Source organism: Triplophysa dalaica, chromosome 2, assembly GCF_015846415.1.
Source record: "Triplophysa dalaica isolate WHDGS20190420 chromosome 2, ASM1584641v1, whole genome shotgun sequence".
Lineage (NCBI taxonomy): Eukaryota > Metazoa > Chordata > Actinopteri > Cypriniformes > Nemacheilidae > Triplophysa > Triplophysa dalaica.
The window spans coordinates 19519178-19533563 of record NC_079543.1 but is presented as its reverse complement, the minus strand read 5'-3'; the positions used below and the strand labels follow the sequence as shown (position 1 = coordinate 19533563).

The 14386-nt window shown below is 36.4% G+C and overlaps 1 protein-coding gene across 1 annotated transcript in view; it reads left to right on the top strand.

The window, feature by feature from the left end:
• The window catches only part of zcchc7 (zinc finger, CCHC domain containing 7), a 55968-nt gene that overhangs the window by 38791 nt on the left and 2791 nt on the right, over window positions 1-14386 (top strand). The window contains exons 6-8 of the mRNA XM_056767043.1: window positions 221-256; window positions 12814-12909; window positions 13870-13987. Coding sequence (XP_056623021.1) covers window positions 221-256; window positions 12814-12909; window positions 13870-13987 — 250 coding nt within the window. The remainder of the gene's footprint in view (window positions 1-220; window positions 257-12813; window positions 12910-13869; window positions 13988-14386) is intronic.

The window sequence follows — 14386 nt, the reverse complement described above, 5'->3', positions numbered from 1 at the left end:
GAAGTCGTAGGACCGGAAAAAAGCGTCACAGTTTTTTGGGCACGTTGGATCTTCTCAACCACCTCAGTCAGTTTTTCTTTGTTTATTTAGATCTGCCTCGTGATCCATTTTTTAAACGCTGAAAAACAGTATAAATGTTTTGGATGTTTAGTAGAATATGTTTTGTGATTCTTTGTCTCACAATGACAATGTTCTCACTTCTTTGCTTTTATTTTAACAGGCCTGTCCAGAAATCTGGAGACAGTACCACCAAACGGTAAGCTTCTTATTCAGTGTGTCTGCTTATTCATATTTATGTAAACGTTTTAAACACATACAGAATTTGCTTGAGGGAATTCTGAATGACCAACTCTGTTGAGCAAGAAAACATGACAATTGCAGAAACGTTAATGGGGGGATTTGACATAGTAGTAGTGATTGTACAGGATCACAAGGGTAATCGGTATGTTTATTTTAGATACATTTAAATGTAAATAATCCTTTACATATTCATTTCGCGTATAATGTTCACCTTTGAGCACTTACATGTAACACGCATTCAAAATGAGCGTTTGTGACTTGAGGAGAAAAGACTTCCACGTCCCACTGGTTTTGCCTTCGTGTGGAATTGTATGCGTGAATGGTGAGCGTGTATGTGAGTATACTGTAGTGCCGATAGTTATTTATCTTGTTTATTCATAGTAACCACAAGTTTATTAACCAAGTAACCATTTTATTAAAACAGCATAATAATACTATGGGAATACAAATGGAAATCATATTGCCCAAAAACACGGTTACCACCTTTTAAAAGGGATAGTTCACCTTAAAAGGAAAAATCAGTCATCATTCACTTACCCTCTTTTATGACTTTCTTTTTCTCCAGAACACAAAAGAAAATATTTTGAAGAATGTTAGACGGTACCCATTCACTTACATTGGTTTTGCGTCCATACAGTAGAATTGAATGGGTGCTGGCACTGTTTGTATACCAACTTTCTTCAAAATATCTTCTTTTGTGTTCTGCAATCAAACATGTTTGAAACAATGTGGGAGTAAATGAGAACAGAACTTTTATGTTTTAGTGAACTATCAATTTAACTTTACAAAGTGCTGCTTTGATAACTAGCCTCCTAGTCTACGACTTCGAAGAAAACTTCATACGCTTCGTTTTAATAGTCTCCAGGCCATCATCTTTGAAAACGTGACTTAAAATGACGTGATTTGTTTATATGTAAATTGTCTTGAGTTTAAAAGAATTTGAGTGTGTGTTTGTGTGTGTTTTGTCACAGAACAATCTGAATGTGGTTAATTGGCAAACTCAGTGAGCAATTTTTCCCCAAAGATCCAGCGGGGTGAGAAGGCATGTGACAGTCACACACGCAGCTAAACGTCAAGGGGTGCGCAGAAACATCTGCACGCGCGCACACACATCCGCGCAGACTCGTGGAATATAGATCTCAGCCTAAGAGAAAAGAGCAGGTTGTTTGTCAATTAAAAGAAGTGATAAAGCATGAAATGGCCTGCCAGCATCGCGCTGCGGCGAGCAGTCACTCGACCCGTCACACACACACACACACACAGTCTAATTAGCTAGCCTGCCTAATGAAAAGGCCAGATCGTTAGCGCTAGCCTAGCGCGTGGGGTGGCAGAGTGGAGAGAGAGGGAAAAAATAAAAGAAAACGCGCCTCTCGGGGTGTTAAGAGCGTAAACGTAGTTCCAAAAATCGTAAAAAATCGCAAATAGTTCTTTCTCATCAATACTGTAAATTCCACATCATCAAATAATAAAGTTTTTAGCTAAGGTTTTTACTAAACTGTCAGATATCATTTAGTGATTTAAATACCCGTTGGAAAGTTATTTTTTAAAGTTTACAAGGCATTTTTAATACGATAAAGTATATTGTCTCTCAAAAACGGTGTCCTTTTCGTCACATCCATAACCTGTGTTTAATTCCCTTTTTTTAAATAGAAAACTTGTTCATAGACTGACATTTTTCTGATGTTTATAGACTATCAAAAGGTGTTTAGTAAAATAGAAAGAGATCGTTCAGAATGTTGATGACAAATACATTTTCTGAGAGTCTTTGTCACATCCATAATGCTGGAATTTCCCAAATATTGTTGTGGCTCCTGACAGACAATCACCATAGTAGTTGTTTTTTCCTTTAAAATGTTATTGTTATTGTTATCATAAATCCATAAATAATGGATGATGCCTACATTGTTTGTAGGAGAAACAATATTCATTTAATTGATTGAGTTTACAGTAGTCATAATAACTGTACAGCTAAAAATCCATATAAAAATCCAACATATCAAGAATTGAGATATGCATGCCCGAAAAAGTTTATGCATTTATTCAAAGGAAATTCAAGCAAACATAATGATGCCCAGCTCTATAATATTAATTCAACTAGGAATATTTCTCCTCAATATTTTAAACAAATGTATTCTCTAATATCTGTAATCCTAAATCCTCATTGTCCTGTAAATTATTACTATAGGAAATGTAAAAAAAAATAGTTTCGGCATAGCGATGGATGGATTTCTTCCACCCTGTGTTGTGTGACTGACAATGGGGAGCTCTTTTGATTCTGTGGGGTTTTTAAGAGTGTACGATAGCGTGGGATGGTTTCCTCCAGACCCGTTTGGTTCTGCTGGGCTGAGTCCATCTGCTTGTGTATTTACACACCTCATCCTCTGGGTCCTGCCCTGGTTCTGTTTGTGTGTGTAGGTACTTAAATTGAGTCACCCTCAACAGACGGTCTTTAAGGCCTTTAAACTATCCTGGAGTCTGGAGGGCTCAAAGTTAAATACAGTACAGATACCCTGTGTGTGTGTGTGTGTGTGTGTGAGTGTATGTGTGTGTGTGTGTGTGTCGTGCTTTGGGAGCTCTGGCCTGTCGCCCTATGCTAGGCCCAGTCAGGTGTGAAAAGGCATTCTGTCAGACCAGTCCCTTTCTACTGGGTCTGTCTATAGTGTGTGTATGTGTGTGTATGTGTGTGTATGTATGTGTGTGTGTGTGTGTGTGGGTACAGCCTGCACCTGTCTTCACTAACAAACAACCACTTAACTTTTTTTTTTGGCCACAAAGCCCAGAGGAGACAAAGAGAAAAAAGTTTGAATGTTCACAGAAGCTAAGCAAAGAGTGAAAGTTTTACAAAGCAAATGTGTTGTACAGTAACACAAAGAGAGGAATTGAGAGAAGAGGCAGAAGTTGTTTAGACGTCTGGGCCAAATTTGCAGCTGGGTGCCGTTCTTAACATGAACACAAACTCGGCTACATCATGAATGGTCAGGTCAAGTTAACACATAAATGACATCATTTAATAAGGGATGCAGATTTTATACACATCTGAAAGAAACAAACACATTTTTCGTAGTGTTTGGTGTATTTATCTGCACGCTACAGAGCGTTTATGTTTTGGTTCAGATATGACACGCCTGGTGGGGATAGGGATTCAAAGCATTTTAAGAGGATATTGGTGAGCAATTAGCATTTTTAAACTACTTTTTAAAATCCCTGCTCTCCTCAAACTGATCAGCCTGGTAATCCGTTACACAGTAATGAAATTTAATTGAATTGACTTGCATAAGTGACACGTATAAGGAACGTACAGTTTATAGACTCAAAGCGATCAACATGCACCATGAGTCGTTCTTTTATAGGAGAGCGTTTAAGAAACGGCAAATGATTTAAGAGAAAAACGATGTGTCAAAGTAAAAAAAAATGCTTTTGACTTTTATTAGTCATTTCTAACACTGAATTATGAAATGATACAAATATCTGATGTTAAAATCATTGTTAATAGGAGATGTTACTGTTTAAACTTTTGCAATACATTTTAAGGAAACGGATCGTGCAGATTTGTACATTTATTATTCATTATGATATTAGGAGATGAAACGATCTGAAATCATTCTTCACAAAGTTGTAAATAAATAGAGAGCAAATAAATAGATTGCAGATGTCAATACATGATAGACATTCAGCGCCATCTATTGACAACTAAGAGACATTTCAGCTGTAAAATTCAGCTGTGAACCCCCACTGGTTCCCAAGATGGATCAAGCGGGAATTTTTTGATTATGATAAAAATATTTTATACAAGCGGACAACTAAGACCACCAACTAAAAGAATTGATGTTCCAGCGTTGTATAACTGAATATATTTTTATGTTTCTAAATTTAAGATTATAAATCTTAATTTGGGGGGCCATAAAGCATCCACACCACACAAAGGGTTCCTTGTAACAAAAAAGTTGGCAGAGAACTACTGCCTTATATACTTATGACCAAAACATAATTTAAAATACTAAAATACCCACCAGAACTAACTGGCTGAATATGTCCTCAGATATTGATTTGGGCAAAGCAATATTTAGGAATAAAAAAGCGATTCATGATAAGTGAAGTATTGTTGCTTTTGTGTACAATTATAATTTATGTTAAGGTTTATGGCAACCTGCAGATTTGAACGAATTTAGAAATGGAAATTGTAGAATGATAAAGACCTTTTTAAATAATATAAAAAACACACATTTGACATTTTCTTTTGTTTTAGCTTTGTCAAAGTATCCACCATTTGCTTAGATTATAGCTTCAAACACTCTGAGCATTCTTTTTTAACTAAATAAATTTAGCTTTGTAAATAAATTATTAATTCTGTACAGATTCAAATGTTTTTGATCATTAGAAAACCTTTCAATTTGCTCTTTTATTTTGGTGACATTTTGTGTGAATGTAAAGATCTCTTCACTATATCCTGATGTATTTGAAGAAGAGAGTCACTAAGAGAAAGACAGAGAGAGGCTATCAGACAGAGTTTATTTATAGGTTGTGTATTGATTTGACTCCCAGAGGAACAGCTCAGTGAAATGTCAAAGTGTAGCTCTAGGATAAAGCTGTTCTTTCTAACGCTGCTGAGTTCATGAGGCATGTGTAAAACTGACAGTCTGCTCTGATCTAGTCATGATGGATGCTCAGGAGAACTGGTTGAATTAATTGTGAATTGTTTAAAATGTTTAGAAAAAATATATAGTATAGTATAATTTCGCAGATTAACCATACTATACTTGTATTTTCTAAAAACAATTGAGCCGTTTTCCTCACATTTTTGTCATTGTATCACTCGCAACATCCTATACATGATGAGCCAGTTAAAGAATTATTCATTTTTCACTTTACTAAAAGGGTTTTAAAGCAAGATATTACAAGTTTAATAAATCAAGCTTTGGTCTTTAATTTCAATATGTCATATATATTAATGCTTTAAGGGGTCTTATTACAACTCCTGTCATTTCATTTTTGGGGATTGTTTTATGGATTCATAGCGCCACCTAGGGGAAGACGATTTTGTTGTCTTTTTCAGTCTTGTGGCAGGAATCTTGGCATAAAGTATGCATTACATCATGTGGATTTACCTAACATTAGCGTGTGCACCATATTGCATGTTTTATAACTTATAAAGTAATATTTGTACAGTATTACGTATAAGCTGTGCCATGGAACAGAATTTTAGAGTTCAGAGAGTTTGCTAGAAAATAAAGCTATTTTATCACATCTAAAGCAACAATTTGATTTCTTATGAAATAACTTTAAAGAAATACAAGCAGCATTGACATTAACATTGTCATTCCAAACCTGTATGACATACAGAAAAGATGTTTTAAAGAAGTTTGGTAACCAAACAACGTCAGACCCCATTGACTTCCATTTTATGTACACAAAGCCACATTTTAGACATTTCTCAAAAATTCTTCTTGTGTTTTCATCTAACGGGTTTTAAATAACGACTTTTTTTGAGAGAACTTCTTAATTATATTAAGTGTACTTATATGTGTTTCTTAAAATGTATTTTTTTTTACACTTGCGCACACACACAGTCTCTTTGGTTTGAACGAAAGCTTCTGGTTCTCTTTTGGAGGACGGGCACAGAGAGACTGTGTGCCACTGCATGACAGACCAGGGGTCGATAGCATTTCAAGGTGTGTGTAAGACCGCACATCTGTGTGTTTGTCTCTGGCAGCTGTCTTTGCATTTGAACTACAAAGATAGAAAAATGTATTTGTTATACAAGGATGTCAAGTGAGTTTGTCCATTCCATGAAAACCTGGCTTTATTGAGATATTGGGATTTAGGAAATTATGACCAACAATTTGTTTTATTACCTGAAATATAACAGATCATTTCTGAAAGTTAAATGAGATGGCAGCTTCTGGATTCAATTTGGAGCTTCTGGAGACCACGGATGAAGACTTGCTTTACTATCATTTAGCTTTCTCTCTTTTTCCATCTCTCTCCCTTTTTAAAGGGGGTTCCCTTGAGTTTTCTATAACATATGCAAAAAGGACCTCAAATCTCCCACCTCTCCCTAATCCACTAAGTACACAAAGACTGTTTACACTGTGTGTGCATGTTTGAATTGTGATTGCACTGGAAACAGTTTGAATTTGATGTGGGTTTAAGGATTAAGGTTGTGTCCGTCTGTAGCCAAGGTGCAAAATACTATTGCCAGGACATGCCGTGTGATTTATTTGCTTATATAACTGATTCTGTGTTGCTCAGGAAGGGCATATTTTGAAAGAGGCTAAGGGCACTTTGAAAAAATAAAATCTGAAATATAAGTGATTTTTAAAACTAACATGCGCTCTGATTGGCTCATTGTCATTGTGATAATGACAATGTGTAATGTTTGCAACCAGTTCATAAAAATTGGTTTGGAAATTGTTTGGAAATGATGCAAGCATCACCATTGTCAGTCACACCTGATTCCCAATGACTCAAAACTGTTTTTAGCTTCCACTCAACTCAGTTCAATTAGACGTGCATCTCTGTGTCTGTGACCTTCATTACACTTGCAGTGTTTACCAGAGGATTTGAAGATTAATGATCCGTAAAGAAGGTGACAGCCAAACAACACTTCGTGTAAACTGAAAGTACATGAAATATGCTTGTTCTTTATTACTGTAGGTATTTTTTCATGTGGGAATGCTTAGAAATGCCTAAACTTGATTAATTTGTTACTTGGTTTAAATTAAAAGTTTTGAATAAAATAAATGGTAACAATATTTTTTTATTGTGGCATTAGGGATATTTATTCAGTGAGGTCCACCATTTCTCTATTGATTTAATGTAATTTAATGTTTTGGGGTTTGAAATTTTTAAATTATCAAAAATTGAGAATCAGTCTTACTGATTTTATGTGTTATGTGCACATGATGCATGAAATATCACCATTTCTAGATGTACCATTTCAAGAAGTTATCTGTTGAAGTTCAACAAAAATCAAACCTCAGGAGTGACATAAAATCATCCAGCAGCAAAAAAAGAAATACGGAGAGCGTGGCAGGTCACAAAAGAACTGTGATAAAAGTCAAGGTTATCACATACAAAAATATTTTTTTAACTTTTCCTAAATCCATGTACAAATATAGCTGTTGTGTTGCTTAAAAGTGTATCTGAACTTGTTTACTTTTCAGTATTCGATGTCTGAAAAGATACAGAGCTTCTCCTGTTTTCATTTTCTTCAAATAAAAGCAAATAGAAACAATATTTTAATTTGAAATTTGGGAGAAGGTAGTTCACAAAATAAAACAAAATGATAATTTTACATAAACACAAATTTAGAAAAACTGAAAAGGCTCTTTGAAATGGTCTCTTCTCTGCGGCTGTATACAAGTTTGTGTGAAAGTAAAGTGAAGATTGCACCCAGTGGATAGAAGAGAACCGAAAAGAGTAGAATAGAATTGAACACCGCGGAAGTAAAAATGTTCGCAACTTCCGGTTCACGGGGAATTTAAAAGCGATTTTCTCAGTATTTAGATATTTTTGCACCCTCAGATTCCAGAGTTTTAAATTAGTTCTATCTCTGGCAAATATTCTCAATATATGACTCATACAACGATGGAAAGCTTCATTATTCGGCGTTCAAATAATGTATAAATCTCACTTTTGAAAAATTTACCCATAAGACTGGTTTGATGTCCTGGGTCCTAATACAAAATTATTTCAATTTAGGTTGGCAGTTTTTCCAAATAATCAATGAGATCAAATTTAATAAAAACATATATTTTTTTTCAAAACTTTTATCACCTTTTTCAAATTTGTTTAAGTGCTTTGAAATCCGAAATGTCACAGTTGCTGCTAAGGAAACATCTGAAATCGTTTTATATGTTGTAAGCTCATCTCACTGCTGTCAATGGTTGTCAGAGTGGGATTTGGTGAGCATTACTGTAAAACTACAAACATGATACACTTCAAAATAGCGTAAGCCGATATCTCAGGGTTTTAATTTGTTTTAATCGTGAATTATGATGTTGATATTTGTTGTAAAAGGCAAACACCGTGTCTAAACCGGTCGCATCGCGCTGCGACAAGAGACAATAGAACGCATTAGAACACATTATAATTTTACATTTTGTTCACAATTGATGCAGCCGTTGTTGTGTCGTGCCGCGTCCGGTGTTGACGTGTGAAACTATACATTTTCCTGAAAGGCCTGTGTGGTGCAATCAATGTAGAGAAATTTATTTTAACAAATGCAGTATTCCTTTAGATGTGTGTGTGTGTGTGTGTGTGCGCGTGTGCGTGTGACTATTCCCCTTGACTCTTGGCCCTGTAACACAAGCGTATCAGAGGCCACCCTCTGCCCTGATAATCCTTTCAGATAGAGGTGATCCACACACACTAAAGAGAGGTAATTAATAAGACCACAGAGCGGCTCTTATGCACAGAGGAACGGGTGGGGGGGTCGTCATCTTCTCGTTTTATTTTTTTTGTTCCCCGTCAGTTTTCCTCCCTTTTTCACACCAAGTGAGATAACAGGAGCTCAAGGTCAGGAGAGGGGGCACGGTGTGCGCTTGATGAAGGGAGGGTCCTTCCACAAACCAATTTGCATGACATATCAGCATGAAAGAAAGTGTGGGGTTGACGTAAAATAGATAGACTGGTTAAGGTCTAGAGAGCGACAGAGGTCAGAAAGTATTTAATAATAAAGATTTAGAGACAAAGAGGATGTTCGAGAAACACAGATGAGAAGTTCAAAACACAGATTTTGAATAGCTGGTTGTGGAAAATGTGATGAACACAGTTGCTGTACAGTTAGAAGGGTTAGGAATCGAGAACCTTTGTAGTTGTCATTGTTGGATGGGATATGGAGTACAGACAGGAAGTGACTGTGGAGAAGAGATGGGAACGGGTCGGGATCCAGGACTTGAACTTGGCTTGTAAACCTTGGCATTCTTAATGTCAAACTGGAAATGAACTAAGAACTGTGTATTAAATCATCATATATGGAATCAGAACCTGCAACCAGACTTTTAAAATCTCTTGCATTAGGTGCTTAGTAGCAATTTATGTGCATTAGTGGCTTGGTTAGAAGAGATGAATTGAAGATATCTTTTTAATCCTGTTGGTTGAGCTGCCAACATGTGAACTGTGTCAGCATATATAATGGTTTAATGTTGCTTTAAGAAAGTCTCTCTTACACCGTGTTCACACCAGACTCAACATTTCTTATATTCATTGTAGCTCTTCGCGTATTGCCATCTTGGCATTTTGTGGCGACTAAAAAACAAAAAGATACCTTTTCTAATTTGTGGCGACATCTGGTGTGGAAACAATCTAACTCGGTCTAATGTTCTTAATTTTTTCTACATTTTCAATTTTGTGTTAAAAGTCATTTTTGGGGGGGATCTATCAACAGAAATGCTATTTAATGTACATAACTATGTCTTCAGAGGTGTATGAAGACCTTACATAATGAAGTGTTATTTTTCTAATACATTAGAATGAGCTATTTCTATCCACATACATACAGGTCCCCTTACATGGAGTTTGCCATGTTGTTTCTACAGTAGCCCTTAACGGACAAAATGGTCCGTAAAACATTATTTCCTTTGGCAAAGAAGTGAAAACACAACAACATCTTTGACAAGATTCAATTCAATCTTTGTATGTTGTGGTTCAAAAAAAACTAATGTTATTAGTTTTTTTAATGTTATTCTGTTTCATATTTTACTTTTTGTTTTAAAATATTGTGTATTGTATTGCATTGCGAGGTGAGTGTATTCAGACAGAGTGTATTATTGCTGAAAGTACCGTTGGATGTAGCTTTGTCTCAAAAAAGACTAAAAACAACAACAGTTCGAAGTGAAGACTGTATCTTGTATAAAATTTACTGTAAACAAACACACTCATCTACGGGATTTTTGAATGTCTGTGAATGGTCTACGGTTCTGACACCTCACAGAACTGTTTGAATAAGGTTTTAGTTGCATGCTGGAGTGTTGAACGTCAAGTTAAAAAGTGAATAATGCTTGTATACACTGGCTCTACATCTTACTGGCTTTTCTCATGCATTATATCAAAGGTGAAATTAACAGATTTACTATGAATAGGGAGGGAATGCAATGCTCAACATGGCCGCTCCTGGAAAGGAAGCCTTGCCTTCCAGTAAAAAGAACCAATCGTTGGACAATTTCCGTAAACTGACTTTGATTATATGATGAAATTATGATACAAATTCTAGATTTAATACTTTATATCTATTAATCTATCGCTAGTCTTAAATTATGCCTAGTCTTTAGTTAGGCCTCTTGTTTGATCCAAGTGTGCATATACTGTGCAAGAGAGATCACTTTAGAAAAAAAGCACACCTCACTGTGCCTTTAATGGTCCAGTGTATGAATTGTAGCGGCATCTAGTGGTGAGGTTGTGAATTTCAACCAATGGCTTTCTCCACCCCTCCCTTTTACAGCAGTACGGCGGCTGACACAGAAGTAAGATGTCGTCAGGTTTTCACAAATTTTCCGATGGAGATAACATATTTACAAACACGCTCTGGTTTAAGAATACTTAAGAAACAACATGGCGAATTGGATACAAGGGGACCCGCAGTGTATCTAGGTTCGAAATAGCTTATCCTAAGATAATAAAAACATAACGCTTCATTATGTAAGTTCTCTTAACACCTCTGAAGACATAGTTATGTATATTATATTGCATTTCCGTCAATAGACCCTCCATAATTAAACATTGGACCTTTAAAGTGTTTTTCACTTAAAGGGGTGATATGTCACGGCCAATACGAATATTATCGTTTGTTTTAGATGTAATATCATGTGTATTCACGATTTAAGGTTGAAAAACGCTGCATTTTCCACATTCCGTGCATGTTTGTATCTCCACTTTGCCCCCACTCTCTGAAACAAGCAGATTTTTAACACATCTCATTGCTCTGAAAAGCGAGGTGTGCTATGATTGGTCAGTTAACCTGTGCGTAGTGATTGGTTGAATTCTGCAATTGTGTGACGGAAATGTAACACCTCTTACCATATTTGGAACACAGGTTCCAAAGCAATTGTACTGACAGGTACGCCCACCGTACTTGCGTATACATTTGGCGGTCTTAGTCAAATCATACCACGAACTGACGTAGATTTGTGGGGGTGTGGTTACACGAGGCGTTTCGGGCAGGTCTGGGGGATCATTCGCTTTTAGATAGAATGCATCTTTTGTTCCGACACTTTCATTTTTGCAATTTTACGTGTCTAATACATGCATGGGCAACTTATAACACAACAAAGACACAGAAAAAATAGTATTCGTGCCATATGACCCCATTAATAAAATGTGACACTTAAGGTCGTTCATACAAACCCTAAGTATAAGCGATTGTAATAGCGATGTCTGCCGGTGCAGTACACCAATAATGGACAACAAATGGTGAGAGCAGTTGTAGGTCGAGTGGTTTGGGTTCAGGGGGTTAGAGCGAGTAAGTGATGGAGAGAGAGAAGGGTGGGCGTCTGGGGGGTAACCGGTGGTGTCTTTGTGATGGAGATGGAGCAGAGTCTCCAGTGCTGGGCTGATAATGACCAGAGCTTCTAATAGCATTCACCCCTCCACCCTTCAACCACTCAAGCGGAAAACAGACAGAAAAAAGAAAAAGAGAGTGCAGAATGGAGGAAGATATGTTTAAAATATGACGTGGTGGGACCGCGTGTGTCCTGGTTTATTGAAAATGCGCATGTATGTGTATGTCTCGACGCCCCCTTGAGGAGACATTAAAAGACAATACGTGTGTAGTTTTGGGGCACGCACACACCCGCGCGCTCATGCCGGTCGGCTTACCTTCTTTATCGTGCTGTATTTACGGAGGCCGATGAAGCGTGAAAAGCCTTCGGGCTCCCCGGGACCAGATGGAGAAACGCACACACATACGCGCACTCCAAAGGCGGCCTTATCAGCAGCGCATTACTGGGATTTATTGATACCCTCGGTAATCACTCCCTTATATCACCTCAAAGAAAAGAAAAATATACAGATTATATGAACGTCTGCGAGAAAGAGTGGGTGGAGGAGACGGAGAGGATGATGGGAGAAAGAAAGACAACGGGGGTCATCATTCACTAGCGAAATAGGAAATGTTAGTGAAGGTTTGTATTAACAGAACACATTGAATGAAAGTGAGTGAAGTCGAGTATACAAACACTGGTGTCTGAAGAGTTTACAAAGGATGCGTCCGTCTGACTACAGGGCACACGTTCAGTTGATGTGAAAGGTGTTGTAGTCGTGTATGTTTTTGAAGGACCCTGGTTGCCGGCGAATTTATTTCAGCTTAATTGGAGGGTTTTGGACCTGTTTGACCCCCATGACTGCAGTATACTGTCAAACACCAGATGCTCATGCTACAAATAGACGCGTCGACCCTATTTTGCTGCACTGTGGGACTATGTTGGACCAAAGCATGTAACACAGAATAGAATTTAGCTCTACTAGAATATACTGTAATGATAAAGAAATTGTTTAATCATATCTGTCTGTCTGTAGATCACACCAGGACCCATCCTTGAATCCCAAAATCCAGATGCCTGCAAAACACCTGCCTACTGTTATAACTGCTCTAAGAAAGGACACTTTGGTTTCGTGAGTTGTATCTTTGTTCTCTTCTTTCAAAATTAATTTCTGAAATCAACATTAAGGGACTCGTAACTTTCCTGTCTTATGAGTACAATAGCATTAAGATGTTACGTTCTCACCTTGTGAGACGAAAAAGAGTGAGTTGATATATTGATTTAGGGTTAGTTCAGTATAAACTGTGTTCAAATGAGATGATTTAAAACTCTGAATGTTTCAGTTCTGTCATCCCTCAGAAATTGTTGACAAAATAGAATATTACTATTTATGTATGGAATTGTTGCATTGGTGGATATAAGAGAAAATGTCATTCTGGTATAGACGGTTTCATCAGACGCACAATCCTGGCCCAAAGTTAAATTCTGGCTAGTAATATAACTACTAATATTTTATTTAAATTATATTTATATTTTATTATATAGTAATTGCATTAAATGAACAATTTGTTTAATTTTCTTTTATATTATTTGTATTAAATTAACAATTTGTTGAATGGGTCATGTAACTTTGACGCATTTAAGTTTAGCCAAGTAACTGTTCTACTAATAACCAAAAATAATACTAACTAGATATGGTTGTAATTTGCTAATGTAACTAATGTAATTTTTTTTAAGTAATATATTTTGCTTGTTATCCAAACATAAGTTTGGGCAACAAAAGTGTGCATGTGCAGTAACGTTAATGTTGAAGCCGTGTATATGGAAAAGGTTTTCTTTTTATTCAGTTTTTTGCGACAGTGATGTTTGGTTAGTATTATGGATCCTTGAATTAATAAAATAAACCATTTGAGGGCAAATACATAATCATTTTGGTAAATATTGAATGTATTTTAAAGCTAAAATTCATAGAGGGAGTATTATTATAGCTCATCCTTTACCCATACAGTTCTGTCATTTTCTGTCACATTTTGTGTTCTGTAATGATCAGCGGTTTTCCTTGTTATTGATGTGAGGTGTGTGTATTCTGCAGGAATGCTCCGAGAAGAGAATGTATAACGGGACGTATCCAACTTTGCCCTTTGTTTCTTGCTACGACCAGACAAGAGACATCAGGTGCCGAGAGCACCGACTAAAAAAGAAGGCCAAAGGTTTGTGAAATGCTCTCTGTCGTCATTTTGATTCAATTTTATGTGGTCTTCGTTTGGGTGTACACTCGTGGTCATGGGGGTCTTAAGAGATAGTACAGTAGATCGCTTAAGAGCTCCACTATTTGCTATTTGACCAAATTAAAGATATATATTTAGAAGTTTTTTCAGCTGGATTCATATCTACATATAAAATCACAATAATAAGAATAAAAATGACTTTGTCAAAGTTTAGCATTTTTTAAACTGTGTTTTTCAATCATTTTACAATATGATTAGAATCAAGCCTGAACAAGATGTTACAAAGAGAAAAGTTGGAGTTTTTTAGAATCAATCATCTGTTTTTCATGTAATTATACCAATTTAATCCGACATCAGTTACTAACTCTAAGAGAACAAAAA